General features: G+C 45.8%; 1 protein-coding gene across 1 annotated transcript in view; it reads right to left on the bottom strand.

The window, feature by feature from the left end:
* IGF2R (insulin like growth factor 2 receptor) overlaps nucleotides 1-19,394 on the bottom strand; it is a 1,674,612-nt gene that overhangs the window by 1,097,511 nt on the left and 557,707 nt on the right. The window contains exon 18 of the mRNA XM_085611652.1: nucleotides 5,145-5,307. Within this exon, the coding sequence (XP_085467778.1) occupies nucleotides 5,145-5,307 (163 nt within the window). The remainder of the gene's footprint in view (nucleotides 1-5,144; nucleotides 5,308-19,394) is intronic.

Raw genomic sequence — 19,394 nt, 5'->3', positions numbered from 1 at the left:
AGGTGGATGCCGCCACAAGCACGAGTGTGTGCTTCGAAAATGAGCAGAACGACAGCTAAAGGTCCTCCTATGCAGCGCGTAGGAGAGACCCCCAAAAAAATTGTGCACACAGAGGAGCAGAACACAGCACGATTTTCATTTAACCATAGGAAAGACAAAGCAATGCTATAAGTTTCACTGTGCAGTACATCTTGATTTTTGTTAAAGTACAAATGAATTCTATAAAATCAAATAGTGAAAACGCTTACTAATACCTCTAGATGCATATGCTTTCGACTGAATCAAATTTTGCGTCACTCATTGTCCCAATTATGCAATCACGGTTATGAACTGTGTCAAATACCAGTAGAATTACTCTCCTTATGGTACTGATTAAGCAATATTCTTCTCAATAGATTTAGAGAATAAAAAACTCAAGATAAAGAACATACCAAACATTTCAGATATGTATGAAGAAATATAAAAATAACTGTTCAGTTATTTTTAGGTTTTGCTTGCACTGCGCTTAACACTGGCTAGGAGCCCACCCATTACTTACTATTGGGTGACTCCAACGCCACTTTTCATTGCTTGTCATTAGTTTAGCAACTGCCCACTTTCATTTCACTTCTTCCGGTGTTGTCCTTGACATGCAGAATGGACCAACTACAGCTTACTGCAGCCAGTGTCGTTTCATTGGTCGTGAGCTCTACAAGGTACTTTTATTTATTTATTTTTACTTTTTGGGTTGCGCTCTAGAATTTGCACATGTCTGATTTTCAGTCTGTGAGCATCCCTCAAGCCCGGTTTCCTTATTTGCGTGATCTCATTAAGAGCAGCTCTTCATGCTTTACTTCACTTCTGAAACTCTCTATCACCATAAATTAAAATGTTTGATATTGACATTTTGGCCCTCATGGTACTTTCAGCTCTTGGTTATCTCAATTCACCATTTCACTTTCGGCATGGTTGAAACAAAGCCTACTTTTGTATTTAGTACTGTGCTTTCACATTGCAAGACTATGTACAAGAATAACTGGGAGGAGAGGTTGTGTTACGGCCACAGTTGCCCATTTTGGAACCGGTAATCAGGTTTGTGACCAGGTGTCAGTTCAACAGCCTGTTAAATTAGGCAAGTCACTTAATCTACCTGCGCCTAAAAACAGAAGAAAAAAAAAAAGTGAATTCAAGTAATGCAACTGATGCTCATGTAACATGTTCCAGTGCCTTTGGGCTGAGTTTGTGCTGTGTAAAACTGCAACAACAACAAAAAAACTGCCATTAAGCAGTTATTTTATATTATTTTGTTTGGGAAGCAGTTTCTTTCTGAAGGCTTTATGCTCCATACAGGCTGCAAGGCTTGCAGCTTTCAAAGTCGGCCATTATACAAAGCGATGATACCAGCGCTGGACTTCCCAACAGAAGCTCCATGTAAAGGTATTAATGAGTGAGGAGAGGAGCCTATCGTCTAGAGCTGCAGAGTACATGCAGATTGCAGAACTGAGGAGCCCGGTTTGAATCCTGGCCTCAGCTCACTCACCTTTGATTCGCTTAATCTCCTTGTGCTCAGGAGAAAACAAGCATTGGCAAAGCCAACAGGGTTAGCTAATGAGAGATCTGTGGTCTTTGACAATATTATTCTTCCACAAGTTGCTGTGCAAAATGGCTCAAAATAAAATATAAACAAGCATTTGCAATGCAATAGGTCTCGCATTTACGCGAGTTTGAGCTATTGACATTGTAAATGACAATGCCTTTTATTAACGTTTTGGTTTTTACAATTTAAATAAAAGGCATTGTCATTTGCAATGCTAATAGCTTAAACTCTCACAAATGCGAAACCTATTCCATTGCAAATGCGTGTTTACAATGGGGTGGGTGCGAGGCACATGCATCTTCAAGTAACCCTGCTCGGCCAAAATAAATAATGAAAGTGCCTTTTGTGCTCGCTCGAATCGTCTGAGCTGTGCTATTTGTGAAAGAGAGAGAAGGTGGCGCGGCAGGGAAGGGGGCCACGGGAAAGCGAAAATGAAAGACAAGGGGCGGTGAGTTGGGCAATGTGAGTCAGCAACAATGAAATGCTAATGAGACAGACAAGAGAAGGAAGGAGATAGAGAGAGGATATGAAAGCGGGCGCCGTGCTTAAATTGAAAGTGCTGAGCCCGTGCAGATAAAAGTTATGCGCATGGCAGCATAAAAGGAGATTATGAAAAAAAAGGCCTGACAGGTGGCACGTAGTCAAATGTAAAAGTGGTTTGAACTCCTAGCTATGGTTACAGCTGTCTCGAACATTTGTCTTTACCTAAAAGGCAATGTCTCATGTTGTAGAAAAGGCGTCTTTCCTGCTGTTGAGCACTTTCATGGCGGCGGAAGTGAGAGAAGCCACAAACAAAACACAGGATGAAATGTAACTGGAACTGAAAAAATAACTATAAAAAAAGAAAATTAAGGCAACGCTGATAAAAAGCCTTGACAGACTCCCAACCCGGGCCGAGTTATGCCTTAGGCTTGGCGATTTGCATATTCTTTGCATGAATGTTAGCTTAATAAGTCAATAAAGCATGCGTTTATCATTACAAACGTGGCTGCGCCTCCGTTATGCAGAACGCGCTCTGACAGATAAGGCACGACATTTAAAGGCATCCGTCCAGCTGTTTTTTTCAGAAGCATGCCCTATTTTTCGCCATGTTTGACCCCAATGTATCCTTTTAATTTTTTTAAGAAAAGTAAACTATTTGTATACGTTCTGTCGGTCTCATTGCCCCATCATTGTTTTGATATTTGGGAGCCACATAATTGGCTGGAGGCGCTGTCGTTCCGTGTTAAGAACGAATACTTCAGCAGGGCATTCATGGTGGTACTGCAGGGGCTGGGCCAATCCGAGTCGGGCCTGTGCAGATCCTAGAATGTGATATTAATATCGAGCGAGACTAAAATACTTAAACCGGGAAACCTAAATCAATGCTATTAAAACAAGCAGCACTGAAAGCGATCGCTTTCGCAATCGCTATTGTAAAAAAAAAAAAAAAAAAATGCCCACGAGTGGTGCGCGCGCGGTACTGTGAGCCATATGTCTTCAATTATCGCGCACGTGTCGGGGCACGATAATTGAAGACATATGGGCTTTCGTGCGCGTAACAGACACCAATAGGCCATGGGCAGAGCAACGCGACCGCCTATTGCGTTTTCTGTTACAAAACAACGCGCACTCTAAGCCCAATCAGAGAAGACCATAGGAAACGAACACGCACGGGCGTGTTAATTTCCAGGGTCCATTTCTAAAACCCCGGCAAAAGGAGTCTCGCTGCGCGAACACTACTTCGCAGTGTAACGCTAGGCGCGAGACCTAATAAGCACTATGATTCAGCCTTGCAACATGTGGAAAAATAACACTGACAAGGCCAATAGATCTCGCATAGGCGAAACCTATTGTCTTTGCCAATGCTCGTTTCGTAATGCACCTGTGGAACTTCATCTTCCTAGAGATCAGAACCATAACATCCACGGAGTTATTTAAAATGAACCTGAAATACCTACTTTAATGTCACTTCCCCTAGCAATAGTCACAAGTCTCCTAGCTTCAAAACGAAGGATTGCTTAGATCCAAATTCCTTTGTTTAACAGTTGACCATCTCCACTTCATTGTTCTGCCGATGGATATTCTCTAGCTCATCTTTGGTTCCCTGAATCTACTGGGTCACGTGGCAAGACTTACTGTTTTGTTTATTTGCACCGAGACCTGCGTTAAAATGCCTCAATTTACAACTGTATTTACCCTGGTGATGTACTATGTTTATCTAAGAATTTGAAAAGTTCACTGAAACCATTGGGCTTCTATGTGCTATAGAAAACCAAAAACAATTTAATTTGCAACTTAGACACCTGTAGGGCAGCTTTAAGAAACGTGCTCTAAAGTCTGTATGTGTGCGCTTATGTGGTATTTGAATGGGAAAAAAAAAACAAAAGGCAGTAGCTCATTGTACATGGATCAAAGTGTCAGAATGATGCAGCGAAAATTCCAAGACAGTCTGCTCTCTTGAATTCTCCGCTGGTCACTGTTGTCCTAGCTCGAAATCTCGTATACCCATCAACATTATGGGTGCATGCTATTTTGAGCTAATCATGACGGCTGCATAAAATACAGCAAGAGGTTTTCTGTCATTAAATTAGTACTGGGGGAGCTGGATCCTTTTTAAGTCATTTCATTATTATAACACAAGTTAACGCACCTTCACAGTCACGTTTTTTAGGACTAACATTTTACCTATTTTTTTTTTTTTTTTTAAATGTTTAAGAGGGTTGGGGTTTGAAAAGCAGTGAAGTCAATGTTTCGGTACATGTTTAGAGGGCATCCGAAAAAACAGTCGGCAATCTAAATTAAACTGCAACAGGCTCCATATGATCAGCTGATGAGGGATCACGATAAATACGGTAAGTAAAGTGCGGGTGCCGCAATTGCTGCAAAAGTAAACAAATAGATGTTTTTTTTCTATTTCTTTACTTTTGTAGCAATCGCGGGTGAATCGCGGCACCCGTGCTTTACTTTAACCATGTTAAAGGTAAAGCGCGGGTGCCGCGATTGCTACAAAAGTAAAGAAATAGAAAAAAATATCTATTTCTTAACTTTTGCAGCAATCGCGCATCCGCGGGACCTAACAAGCCCGGGAGGGGTGCGTGCGCAGTCTGCTCTTTCTGGAAGCATTGCACTTGTGCCTGTGGCACGCCCCTGCGCGCTCCCGCAAGGTGGATGCCGCCACAAGCACGAGTGTGTGCTTCGAAAAAGAACAGAACAACGGCTAAAGGTCCTCCTATGCAGCGCATGCGCGCTGCGTAGGCGACACCTAAAAACACATCACATCAAAAGATCGAAGGAGGAAGACTGGTAAGCTATGTGGCCACCTGAAAGAGATATGGAATGGTAATCAATACCTTCATGTTTCCAAAGCTTCAGCTTTGTCGTTGCTCCTTTCTTGTCCCACGCAAACACTGAATGAGTGCAGTTTGCATATACCATCTTTCATAAGAGATCTAACCGAAAGCAAGAGCACCTTTTATACACAGATATTTATCATTTGTCTCTTGTAAAAAAAGCAAATAAGTTATAATTTTCACAGAAAGTTGCAGACTCTAAGAGGTTTATAAGTTTAGGAATAAAAATAGCTTACATGATCTTTTTCATACTTCATCTGACAGACTGACGTATTTTGGTCACATCCTAAAACAGGGTTCAAGGGTCGGCACACATTTATGTAGTACTTCTTCCTCTGATCTGCAGTAGTGTCCATTGCATACCAATTTTCAGCATTGATCTCAGCGAACCTTGACAAGCTGATATTACCAAGAAAACATTTGTTAGGTACTTTTACAATGAAGGATAAAGGCCAAAAGTAAAAGATGCACATAATTTCATCAAAGATGTAACATATGAGCCCTCTTATTTCCATCCGGTAATATATAGTACGTACCTCCAAATGGTTGAGGAGAAGTGATGCACACATCTGGACCACAGAAGATCTAAGGAAGACTTTAGAATGTCCCCTACACGGTGAATGAGCAGGATTAATTGCCACAAGTGTTGGAATGCATGTATATGGTATGCTGACTTTTTACATTTTGGCCCTGGCACCACAATAAATCTAGTGTGTGCACAGAGGCCTAGGCATATCCCTGACTTTAAGAAGTTCTGGGCTTGTCCTGTTAACTGGAGAGACGCACCAAGCATACTGTCATTTATGACAGAGGACTATCTCAGTCATTGTGTTTAGTACGTAGAGGGATTGTTAGCAGCATACCATGTTTTAAGTCTCACTAGTGTGATCAAACAATTATCTTGGTCACTAGAGTAAAGGGCCTACTAGTCCACCTGTGTAAAGTATCGCTTCTATGAAATTACCCAGCCATGTGTGCTAATATCCAGAATGTGTGTTAAGCATGTTGGTGTGTGTAGCACAGTTGGTACAATCATAGTAGTAATGGAGGCCAGTAGGTCCAATTCTGGATACCCCAGACATTTTGTTGCAAAGATGGAGGTTGAGAACTGTTCTCCTAGACAGTGGAAGTGTATTGCTCACGCCCCTGCAGCTGGAGGGAGATGATCTAAACAATGAGAGTGGAGACAGAGCTACTTTACATATTCTATGGGTCCTATTCAGCAAGGAGCTGCTGATACGTTATCCGATACTTACCTTCAGTAACCAACCTTTCAAGAAGAGACTGACTGCAGATTCACATTTTGACTTTTTCCCAGGTATCAGACTGGATCCTGAAATCTTGCAGCAATACCCCTGCGTGCCGGTAGTGTGGTACCAACTGCTTTGCGCCAACGCCATTCCATGCAGGACATGACTTGCTCAGCCATAAATAATCCCCATCCATGCACACTGACATCAGTTGCTTTCCGACTCGTCTGCGCCCGCAGATGTGCAGCCTAAATCAAATCAGTCTTGACCAGCATGCAGCTCTCCAAAATTGCATTTTTAATAAAGTGAAAGAGCCCAGTTCACAGAATGGGGAGGATGGGAGGGCCAGTGAGTAATCTGCGGTTAGATAGAGTCTCTACCAAAAAGAGCGTTACCTAAGGCAAGTTGCTTATTCTTCCGATACAGACTGCTAACCCCAGACTGCTCACATTTTGAATAGATACTCAGCCAGTACCCCTGTAGGAAAGTAGGATTTGCTTCTTATGGTTGCCTCAACATTTTGCTAAATGTGATACTGTTTTTGACTAGTCTGACTGGGATCCTGCTAATCGGGACCCCAGTCTATACGCTTTCTCCTTAAACTGTTAGGCTATGTACTGAGGTACACTCCAGATTGGATACTGGGGAACCCTTGTCAGTCCCTAGTATATGGTACCCATGTACCCAGGGTATAGGTACCCCAGAGGCCTCCCATGGGCTAAAGCATGTATTATGCCACCCATGAAAGGCCATGCAAAATGGAACTACAGGCCTTCCATTGCAGCCAGTGTAGGTTGGTGCATGTACCAATTACTTAAGATATAGGTTTACTATATCTAAGGGTCACTGCACTTCCTTCCAGCAGCGGCTCTTCTTTGAAATCCTCCGTTGGGTTCGATGGCGGTTTCCAACACCACTTCAGACCTATGCACCCTGCTTCCCTGGGATAGGTAACTTGAGTACCTTGGTATCCGTGGGTGGGGTCGCTCTCCAACCTCCTATCTTCCACGGGGTTTCTTCAAACCTATAAGTCACCCCTCTAGCAGGTCTTTACAATCCTGAGGGCAGGCTGCTTGGTTCTAAGTGAGAGGATGCCACTGAATGAACACCCCTGCAGCCTACAGAGTCCATTCTCCCAGGTTGTCAGTGAGGCAGCCATTTACGACATATAGAGTGACATTATGTGACTGCGTGATGACCAACTCTAAAACGTCTGAAACTAACCCCATCATGTTTGGTGTCATACATGTTGGAATCATACCTCCACACTGGTAACCGTGTGGGAGGCAGGATTCCACCCCTCAGAAGCGAGCTTCTTGAGGTCCCTGGTGTTCCCGGTACCAGCCTTCTAGTCCCGGACAGCGCAAAATCGTTACTGTCAACCAGAGACACATTTCAGCCCTCCTGCTGCTGAGCCAAGCTGGAGCAGGGGAAGGCAGAACAAAAGGTATCCTGTCAAAAGGAGGTGTGACCACCTCCCAGACAAGATTTAGTGCATTAGGGCTGGGTGGGTGCACTTGCAAGAGACAAAGTCTGCATGAGGGGCACATTTGGTGTCCCTGTGCATAGTCCAGTCCAATTTCTGGAAAACGAACGGGAGCCCTGAAAAAAGGATACAACCCTAACAGGGAAATGAACAATTTTTGAAAAAGAACAAACACTGGGCACAGGGCTATTTACTTCAGAAGGGCATGTAAACTCTAGATATACATTCACATTATACAATCATAAATATCATAACAAATATGTAATTTATATGAATATTTTATTTTATGTTCTTTTTGTTTTTAGGTAAAAAAATATATATATATTTTACATCACAAATAGAAAAATAGATATACAGTCCCAATGATATAATTAGAATAAGCACCCCATTTACATATGGACAATCAATATAATTGATTTAAACCAGAAATGTACATATTCTTCAGAAAATCAATACAATAAAAATGATCATTCACTGTTGCAGCTTGCAAATTCTATATGATTGATAATTTATAGTCTGATAGTGTTTTATTTGCATAGTATTATATTATTTACATTATGCTAAAAGACATGTATTGGAAACCAAATATGCAGGGACTGGTAGCATATGTTGAAAACCAACGCGTTTCGACTAGGCCTTCTTCAGGATTCCGTACCAGTGGTTACTAAACAGGGAATATATAAACATTATTATAATCTAGAGTTGAAAGGCCCTTTCAACAATGTATTCAATATATACAATAATAAAATACACCGTATGGTATATTATATAGATAATCGAAGATTTTATACCTTGAGTATTGACGTGAAATTTAATTAACTTGTGCGTGATTGACCGTTAAGCATGTTCACATTCTAGTTCAAGTGTGGACTTACAAATTCATGCAAGTGACATCTAATGACATGCATTTGAGATCTAGATTATTTATGCAAGTGTCACCAATTTAACGATCTCAAAATGTGTGACCGTGTTTCTTGATATGTCAACATATATTTAGGTAAGCATGCCCAGTTGTATGTTTTAGCAGTTATACTTGGAGAATTACATCCGCTTGCTTCATCGATGTTACTAGTAGTTTGTATGCAAAATCATTTAAGTATATCCACTGCGTCACTTCAATAAAAATGACTGGATTAAGAGACAATAAAGGGGAGCGCAATTCTAATCCGATAGTGTCACTCTATTATTAAACTGTGAGGATAATGTAGCAATACCTTTGCTAAATTGGGAAGTAGATACCTACATTTTAATAGACCTATTGTGACCTCTGTATATTTCCAACTAGGCAAGAAAGCGTAAAAGGCTTTTGATCTGCAAGACAACATAGTGTTTATGAGAGCTAGGTAACTTATTAGCACTCAGGTTAATACAAATAACTATTTGTGCCTGGGTATATCTAATGATGCTAACAGTAAAACGTACCTATCCTCATGTAATAAATCCTTTGACTACAAAATAACTCGATATCCAATTCTGCCTTTCATACGAGGCATGGAGGACTTGTCAATTTCTAAAAATAATATAATTACTCTACTGCAACAAAATTATAAATGAGGTTGTCTAACAAGAGTCTTAATACTTTAATATCTATACTGACCTGTTGATGTAAAATAAAGAGCCAAGGATGCATTCTTAATGTTAAAAGATCTGGGCGGTTGATAAAAATGATTCTTTCATATCTCTCTACGAATGAAGAGGAGAGAAATACCTATATCAGAATGATTCATAAACTGATCTGGTCTAACCAAAAATGAGCGTGTCTGCAACATTCTATAGGTCTTTTTAGAGGTAACCGAAGATAAATGGTTAATGTACAACGTAGCCAATTATTATAAAGCATAAAACTATAGAGAATTAGGTCAGTAAGAGGGCCAGTTTCTGCCCAGTTGTCCCTTAGTTGGAATATTAAAAAGCCATTATCGTTATATTATAGTCTTTACTTGGTAGCGATTAACCCTCGATCTGACTTCATGGTTAGGATTTAATAATCCAGCATACTTCTTCACTGCCGCCACATCTATATGTGGAGTGTCGTAATATAAATATAGTCCGCCAGCTGCTGGTTGCTAGCGGCAATTTTTACTTAAAGGAGATAACACTTATTATTGCGTTCCTGTATAGGTAATGCATGTAGACTACTCTCATTGTTTTGTTAAACCCCCGACTCCAAGTATGTCTCAAATATGCCCTGATAACGTGAATCTCGAGTACAGAGAGTATACATCTGTACCGCGTGAATAAATATATGACCCAGAGTTGTATTACACACTTACCGATGAGCAACGACGTTTATTTCTTACTCGATGCAACGCCCAAACAAGAGGCCTGTGTTTCCTTCTGGCTATAACTCCTACACCCAACCTACACCGCATACACCGCAAAGTCACTAGTTCAAGCCAATTGATGGTATCCAGTACGATACAAACATGGGCGCCATCTTAGAGTGACTAGTTAGAGAGGCGGTGAACATAGAATTATAAATAACTATCTACAGATCCTCAATATTTACAGTGTCAACATGATTATAAATAAAGAAAATATCTTTGATCTGTAGATGTTCAATTATTCGTTATCTTGTATCAACGTTCGCTTGTATTATTTCCATAAGCCCTGATTTTCTTAGTTAATTTAAAAACATGTGCCAGCCGATACCTACGTTAAATAATCTGCACCATATTAATGAATTTAGATTAGCATATAGGTGAATCACCTCATATGTCGGATCTGAATGCAAGTGGTCCGCCAGAAGTGGTGTAAATTAAAATACAGTGAAGTCATAAGATTACATTAGATCTAATACTACAAAACCATTAGCAGACAGGACTACTTTTAGGTGTTATACTCGATAGCTTGGTCCCAAGGTATCTCGTGATTCAGTCCTTTAACTGATGTTCCCAAAATAAAAAAAACAATAAACTTCTCTAAGTTTTCTCGTTTTTTCTCTAGTAATACCTGGTTTATAACAGATCTTCTCCACAATGTACCATTGCATGTCATCAGGTGTATGGTTCTTCTCTATATAACGCTGTACCATAGGCGCTGCTGTTTTTATCGTTCTTATTGCCGACCAATGTTCTGTAAGTTTGCTATTTAATGATCTTCCAGTTTCCCCTACATATCCCAATTTGCAGGGGCATATTATTAGAAAGATTACATCAGATATTTTGCAATTATTCAGGCTAGTTGGTGATATTACCTGACCATTAAAATGCAATGTAGGTGCCTCTATAGCTGTCACACAAAATTAGCAAGTAGTGCATTAGAAAGTACCCGCTACTGCTTTATTTCCTGTTACACTTTTTTGTTGGTATATACTTGATTTTTTCAGATCTGAACGGACTACATGGTCCTTTACATTTTTGTTACGTCTGTACGCGAACAAAGGTTTAGGGATGGGCCCGGTCTCTTGATTTGTCTACACTGAGAATTTGCCAACTCGAACAAACTGCCTGCCAGATTCTGTCATTTAGCATAGAATGTTGTGTGACAAAAACCAACGTAGAATCCCTTTTGTCTTTGGTGTTAGTAAGTAAATGTTGCCGATCATATAAACGGGCTCTTTTGTAAGAATCCCTTTCAATCTTTTTAGGATAGCCCCTAGCCAGGAACTTGTTTTTCATTGCTTCAGCCTTACTGTCAAAGTTCTTAATGTTAGTACAATTAAGTCTTAAACGTAAAAATTCACCAAACTGAAAGCTATTTTTCTGGGTTGCTGGATGATAACTATCATAATGCAATAAAGTGTTCCTGGCAGTTGGCTTAATGAATAAGTCAACCACCAGGACACCTGCTTCATGTTTTATCAATATGTCCAGGTATTCAACACTGTCACTGATTATATTGTGAGTGAAATTAATGTTTGTATCACATAAATTTATCCACTCCAAAAATTGTTGTAGGCATCAGTCCAGATAAAAAAAACCATATATGAACCAAGACCACTTGGTCACAGAATCATAGAATGGGGCTCTCTCATTAAAGATGTATTGCCTTTCAAATTGAGACATGTATATATTTGCCACTGTAGGGGCACAAGATGCCCTCATACTGACACCTTGGTTCTGCTTATATAGCCGATTGTTCAATTCAAATATATTGTCTGATAACACTATTTTGAGACACTCTAAAACAAACACAGATGGACATTTGATGTTGTAGGTATGTATAAACCAATGCACAGCTGATTTGTAAAGTCCACAATTGAACTAGAAAGTGAACATGCTTAACGGTCCATCAAGCACAAGTTAATTACATTTCACGTCAATACTCAAGGTATAAAATCTTCGACCATCTATATAGTATACCATACGGTGTATTTTATTATTGTATATATGGAATATATGGTTGAAAGGGCCTTTAAACTCTAGATTATAATTATGTTTATATATTCCCTGTTAAGTAACCACCGGTACGGAATCCTGAAGAAGGCCTAGCCGAAATGCGTTGGTTTTCAACATATGCTACCAGTCTCTGCATATTTGGGTTCCAATACATGTCTTTTTGCATAATGTAAATAATATAATACTATGCAAATAAAACACTGTCAGACTATAAGAACAAGTTACTTACCTTCGGTAACGATGTATCTGTAAGAAACATTAGTTAGTTAGATTCCTCACCGTCGTCGGCGTCGTCGTCGTCGTCGTCGTCGTCGTGATCGCCGGGATGACGTCGGAGTACTTAGACGCAGCCCTCACGCGCGGACATAAGTTCTTGTACATAGCTTTCCGCGCCAGGAATGCAGAGCCATGCAAGAGACAGACACTGGTGGCAAAAAAATTCTAGGGCCCTGAAAAGGATGAACTCAACCCTAGATATCGGTTCGCAGAACGGGGAGGATGGGTGGGTCGATGAGGAATCTAACTAACAAATGTTTCTTAAAGATACATCATTACCGAAGGTAAGTAACTTGTTCATCTGAAAGAAACACGTTAGTTAGATTACTCACCTTAGAATAAACACCCCAGCAATACCAACCCCGGTGGTGGGTCTGCGAACTAAGATCACACCAGAAAGTCCTGGAGAACAGAACGGCCAAAGAAGCCGTCTCTCCGGACTTAGCTGTCCAGGCAATAGTGTTTGGCAAACGTGTGCAGCGAGGCCCACATTGCAGCCTGACAGATGTCCTGCAAGGGGACTCCCCGGCCCAGGGCAGTGGTCACTGCTGTGGCCCGAGTGGAATGGGCCCTCAGCCCTACAGGAGGTTCCTTTTTAGCTAAGGAATAACAGGCCTTGATACACAAAACGACCCACCGAGAGATGGTTCACTTGTGCACCGCCCACCCCTTCTTAGCGCCCACGTAGCCAACAAAGAGTTGGTCGTCCACCCGGAACTGCTTGGTGCGGTCCAGATAGGACAGCGCCCGTTTTGGGTCCAGACGGTGGAGTCTCTTCCTCTTTTGAGGGATGCGGAGGTGGAAAGAAGGTGGGCAGTGTAACAGACTGGCCGATGTGAAAGGCAGTTACCACCTTAGGGAGAAAGGAAGGACGAGTCCTGAGAACAACTTTGTCCGGATGGACAGAAAGGAAAGGAGGCTTAGAAGAGAGCCTGGAGCTCACTCACCCGTCTAGCAGAAGTAATGGCAACCAGGAAAGCAGTCTTAAGAGTCAGAAGACGAAGGGGACAATTATGAAGTGGCTCAAAGGGAGCGCACATCAGAAAGGTCAAAACAAGGTTCAAATCCCACTGAGGCATTACGAAAGGGACAGGAGGAAACATGTGAGTAATGCCCTTAAAGAATCGAGAACCAACAGGGGATTTGAAAAGAGAAGGCTGATCAGGAAGCCGTAGAAAAGCAGAAAGAGCTGAAAGGGATCCCTTGAGAGTGCCCAGAGCAGAGGCCTGCTGGGTCAGGGAAAGAAGAGGAGAACCTCAGAAAGAGGGGCGGAGAGGGGATTCACAGCCTTTGCTGTGCACCATGCCACAAATTTGTTCCACCTGCAGGCGTATACCGATTTTGTGGAGGGACGCCTGGCTGCCAGAATAACATTACAGACTTCAGGAGGCAAGTCAAATGGCATCAACTGCCGCCGCTCAATCTCCACGCATGGAGGTGGAGGCTGGACAGGTTCGGGTGGAGGACCGTCCCCTGCTGCTGCGACAGAAGATCCTCCCGAATGGGCAGACTATCGGAGGATCGGTCAACATACTGAGTAGCTCGGGATACCAGTACCTTCGTGCCCAATCCGGAGCCACCAAGATGACTTGGGCCCGGTCGCGCCTGATCTTCAGCACTCTGGGCAGAAGTGGTATAGGCGGAAAGGCGTACAACAGACCGCAACTCCACTCGCGACGAAAGGTGTACCCGAGCGAGCACCGCCTTGGAAACTTCAACGTGCAGAACTGCGGACATTGCGCGTTCTCTTCAGTGGCGAATAGATCTAACCAAGGCTCTCCCCACTGCCGAAAGAGGCCTTGCACCACGTCCGAGTTTAGACACCATTCGTGATCCATCATGCACCGGGGGCTGAGTTTGTCTGCTCAGGAGTTCAGAGAGCCCGCCAGATGTTGAACCACCAGGGTGATGCCCTGATGTTCCAGCCATGTCCAGAGGCGCAGAGCCTCCTGACAAAGGGTCCACGACCCCACCCCGCCTTGTTTGTTGCAATACCACATGGCGGTGGTGTTGTCCGTGAACACCTGCACTACACTTCCCCGGACAGAGGGAAGGAATGCCTTCAGTGCAAGTCGGATCGTCCTCAGCTCCAGAAGGTTGATATAGAGCCGGGACTCCGCCGGAGACCAGAGGCATCTGATCTGTGCCTCTCCCATGTGGCCCCCCCATCCCAGGAGGGACGCATCCGTCCCCACTACGTGCTCCGGTTGGGGTAGGGAGAGGGATCTGCCACTGACCCAATCGCGGTCCGTGAGTCACCACTGCAACGGTCTCGCAGTGCCCTCTGAGATCAGGACATGGTCGGACAGGTTGCCCCGATGCTGGGCCCACTGAAACTTCAGGTCCCACTGCAGAGCCCGTATTCCCCATCTGGCGTGATGCACCAACAGGATGCAGGAGGCCATCAGATCCAGAAGCCGCAGCACCAACCTGACTGAAACCCGGGATAGAGGCCGAACGATGGGAATCATAGACTGAAAATCCCGGACCCGCTGTTCCGGAGGATAGGCCCGGAACTGCGCAGAGTCCAGAACCGCTCCGATGAAGAGGAGCTGCTGGGAGTGACTCAGATGCGACTTCGGCAAATTGATGGAGAACCCCAGCAAATGCAAGAGATCGGCCGTAGTCTGGAGGTGGGAGACGACTGCCTGGGGTGAGCCCGCCTTCAACAACCAGTCGTCTAGATTGGGGAAGACTGGAACCCCTAATCTGCACAGATGAGCTGCGACCACCTCCATCACTTTCATGAACAACCGAGGGGCACTGGTGAGGCCGAAGGAGAGCACGGTAAACTGAAAATGCTCCTGGCCCACCGTGAACTGCAGGTAACGCTGGTGGGTCGGCAGGACAGGGATGTGGAAATAAGCGTCCTGCAAGTCCAACGCTACCATCCAGTCTCCAGGGTCTAGGGCAGCCAGAACCTGAGCTACAGTGAGCATCTAGAACTTCTCCTTCCGGAGGCAGGTGTTGATGCTCCTGAGGTCCAAGATAGGGCGTAGGCCCCCTTTGCCCTTCTTGGGAACCAGAAAGTAGTGGGAATAACAACCACGACCTACTTCTGGACCAGGAACGCGCTCGATGGCCCCCTTGGCCAAGAGGGCCGTAACTTCCTCCTGCAGAAGTTGCAAGTGATCCCCCGACATGCGGTGGTACTGCGGTGGCATGGCTGGAGGGTTCGCCTCGAAGGGGAGGGAGTAGCCCCTTTGGACGATTTGCAGCACCCACCTGTCCGATGTGATGGTGCGCCAGTGGAGCAGGTGATCGCGAACTCTGCCTCCCACTGGCGTGGAATGGGCCTGAAAGCTCGGACTAGGAGGGCTTTGAGGCGGATGCTGCTGGGGTAGATGTGGACGGACCGGCACGTTGTCCCCCTGTACCGCCTCGTCCGCGACCTCGTGGAGGTTGATTCTGCGGCCTCTGGCTAGTTGGACGTGAGGGGCCACAAAAGGGAAGAAAAGCGGAAGTTTGCGGGCGCGGGCCGAAAGGCCCAAGGACTTGGCCGTAGCCCTGGAGTCCTTAAAGCGCTCCAGCGCACTATCCGCTTTGTCGCCAAAAAGGCGACTGCCATCCAAGGGCATGTCCATGAGGGTGCTCTGGACATCCCCGGAAAAACTTGTGGACCGCAGCCAGGCGTAGCGACGAAGCGCCACCGTGGTCGACATTGCCCTGCTCAGCGAGTCCGTTGTGTCCAGTCCACATCGGATTGCATGCCGTGCCGCATCCCGGCCCTCGGCAAGAGCCTGGGCGAGTCATGTACGGGCCTCCTCCGGACACTGGGGCAGCACGTCCTCCACCGTATCCGACAAGGAGTGGGAGCAACGGTCCAAAAGACACACGGTGTTGATAGACCGCAACCCCAAACTAAGAGAGGAGAACAGCTTCTTCCCAAACTGTTCTAGTCTTTTGGATTCCCGATCCGGGGGGGCGGAGGGGATGGAGGTCTGGGAGGTAGAGGCCTGGATAACCAGGCTCTCTGGCGTGGGGTGTTGGGACAGAAAACTGGGGTCCCCCGGTGCAGGGCGGTGGCGCCGGGCCACGTTCTGGTCCACAGGAGGAACTGTGGAGGGCTTGGACCAGGTGCCTTTCAGAACGTCAATGAGCGCTTCATTGAACTGCAGCAGAGGCTCCAAGGAGCTTGCTGACGGTTGAAGCATTGGTGAGGAGGTTCGTCCTCACGGCCACAGCAGGCAGTCCTCGCCCAATGGCTTCGGCCGCCTTGCGCAGCACTAGAGAAAATGCAGCACCTTCCTCCGAAGCCACGGTCGGAGGAGAGATGAAGCCAGTGTCAGGGGAGGTGTCAAGACCACTGGCATCCCCCCAGCTCGTCTGCCCAGTCCTGAGATAACTGGCCCAGCCGGGCCAGAGGGTCCTCAGACCCCTCCCAGTCGTCACCGTCATCCGATTCCAGGTATACAGGTGGAATGATCGGAGTCGGGCGGAAGATGAAATTGCCACCCATCGACGCCAGGCCCGGAACTAAACTGGAGAATGGCGTCGTCCAGGCCTGGATCTCCCAGGGACCTGCGGCATCGGGACCGGAGTCGACGACGGCGCCAGGGCCGGAGCCGCCGGCTCGCTAGGCCTCCCAGTCGAGCCTGCGGGGCCCGAAGGAGTGCCGGCAGGCGTCGACGGCGGAGCCAGGTTCCTCATGGCCATGAGGCAGGCACTGACCTCCGCCGGAGTCATGTCAGTCCTAGGGACCGGAGGGTATGGGGACGGACGGGACCCCTGCGGCTTCAGCGGAGCCGTGCGGGTGGTGCCACCCGAACCCTCAGCCGAGTCGCACGACCGGCGAGGGGAGTCAGAAGAGCGATGTCGCTTCTTCGACTTCTTGCTGTGCTTCGACTTTCCAGATTTCGAAGAATTGGACCCCGACGAGCGGTGGTGGCTGCGGCTCCGCGACCGGTCCCTCGACCTCCTCCTCAACCGGGACCTTGAGAGGCGCGGAGCAGACTGCCGGTACTCGAGTAGCTTGCGGGACCGCTCCCGCCTAGCTTTCGAAGTCAAGGCCCAGCAGTCGAGGCATGACTGGGTGTCGTGGTCGGGTCCATGACAGGAGTCACAAGCCTTAAAGCCAGGCATCGCTACCGCACCAGAGTCGATGTCGACAAGAATAGAACCAAAAGAGTTCAAAATAGTTTAGTCAAAAAGTGACTAAAAGGGTATGCTCTTCCCGGATCGGCGCTTACTGGCGCGGAAAAAAGAAGAACTGACGTCAGCACGCAAGGGCGGCGTCCAAGTACTCCGACGTCATCCCGGCGATCACGACGCCGAACGTGGAGCCGCAGACGACGCCTAGCGACGCGCAAGGGTATTGCGGACGAAAAATCTTTCCGGATCCAGCCTGACACCTGGGGATATTCTAAGGTGAGGAATCTAACTAACGTGTTTCTTTCAGATATTATCAATCGTATTGAATTTGCAAGCTGCAACAGTGAATGATCATGTTTATTGTATTGATTTTCTGAAGAATATGTACATTTCTGGTTTAAATCAATTGTATTGACTGTCCATATGTATATGTGGTGCTTATTCTAATTATAGCATTGGGACTATATATCTATTTTTCTATTTGTGATGTAAAATGTATATATTTTTACCTAAAAACAAAAAGAACATAAAATAAAATATTCATTCAAATTACATATTTGTTATGATATTTATGATGGTATAATGTGAATGTATATCTAGAGTTTACATGCCCTTCTGTAGTAAATAGCACTGTGCCCAGTGTTTGTTTTTCAAACATAGTCCAGTTCAAACCAGTCCTGGGAGCCGTTGGCACCCGCTCTGGTGCGAAACTGGACAAAGGACATGGGAGTAACCTCCCCACTGTCCAGACCCTCCCCTGTGAGGATCCCCTGAATCTGTCCACCCACTCCTGTGGGTACAAAAGGGATTACTTGGCTGTAGGACCTTGGATTCGACGTGGACAAGATTCTGAACCAGAAACCACTGAACTTTGACCGTCCGGACACTCTGGACTTCGCTTGGGCCCGACTTCATCTCCCTCAGTCTAAAGCATCGTCTGTGCCCGTGCACCATACAGGATCTGTACAGGACCTGTGGAGCATCAAGAACAACCAAAACCATCTCCCGTGAAGTGAAGGAGTCACCCCCCTGTATTCGCAGGCAGCGCAACACTGCTGTCTGGTCTGCTGATCCTGAGTTCCTATGGACTCCGAAGGCTTCAGCAACACAGGAGGTGGGTTTCTACGTCCCTCAAGGTCCGAGCTACCCTCTCACCAAGTTTGAGGTCAGAATCCCTCATGGGGGCTGCAATACCCGAACCCCTGAGCACCGCGTACATTTGAAAGTGCATATGCTTGTTGGTGTTTCCTGAACAAGTGCATTTGGCTCCGAGTAGCCCTAACCTCTGGCACCACTTCCTATCAAGAACTCCGGCCTTCTCGCACCGAGTGCTTAGTTGGGTGCTGTTTGGTTAAATCGCTCGAGGTCCTCTTGCGACTCCTGTGCCTCTGACCTGTGGGTCCACTTGAGGGTCAACTTAGCTTTCTTTGGGCTCCCCCTGTTGCTCCAGGCCTGCCCTGACTCCCCTGCAGTTGAGTCTCCTGGACCTTGCCGGTCCGAACCGTACACATCCTTTACCTTCTCCGTGGGTTGCCGTTGCCAAGGCTTGTTGGTGCTTGCGCCGGAGACCGACCTCCCTCAGTACTCGACATCCTTTATGGGACAGCTCATATCCAGCTCTTGGTCATCCTCGAGGTCTCCTGGTCCCTGTAGCTGCAGAGTCAAGGACTCCATCAACGCACCTAAAGCACCAGACATCGGTAGGCATTCGTCTACCAAGTCCCTGGTCACTCCTGAGTGACCCAGACTCTGTCCCCTCTGCTTTCAGGTACTCTTCGACAGGAATCCACCTTTGGATTCCAAGGGACACTTTTCTTCCTTCCAGCAGCGGCTTTTCTTCGAAATCCTCCATTGGGTTCAACGGCGGTTTCCGACACCACTTCAGACCTATGCACCCGGCTTCCCTGGGATAGGTAACTAGAGTACCTCGGTATCCACGGGTGGGGTGGCTCTCCAACCTCCTATCTTCCACGGGGTTTCTTCGAAGTCCACTGGGAAGGGTCCTTAAACTGTAAAACTTCAACCGCGACTTTCCCATAGAAT

This window comes from Triturus cristatus, chromosome 6 (assembly GCF_964204655.1).
Source record: "Triturus cristatus chromosome 6, aTriCri1.1, whole genome shotgun sequence".
Taxonomy (NCBI): Eukaryota; Metazoa; Chordata; class Amphibia; order Caudata; family Salamandridae; genus Triturus; species Triturus cristatus.
Note: the sequence above shows the minus strand (reverse complement) of the source record. Positions and strands in the feature narration are given on the sequence as shown.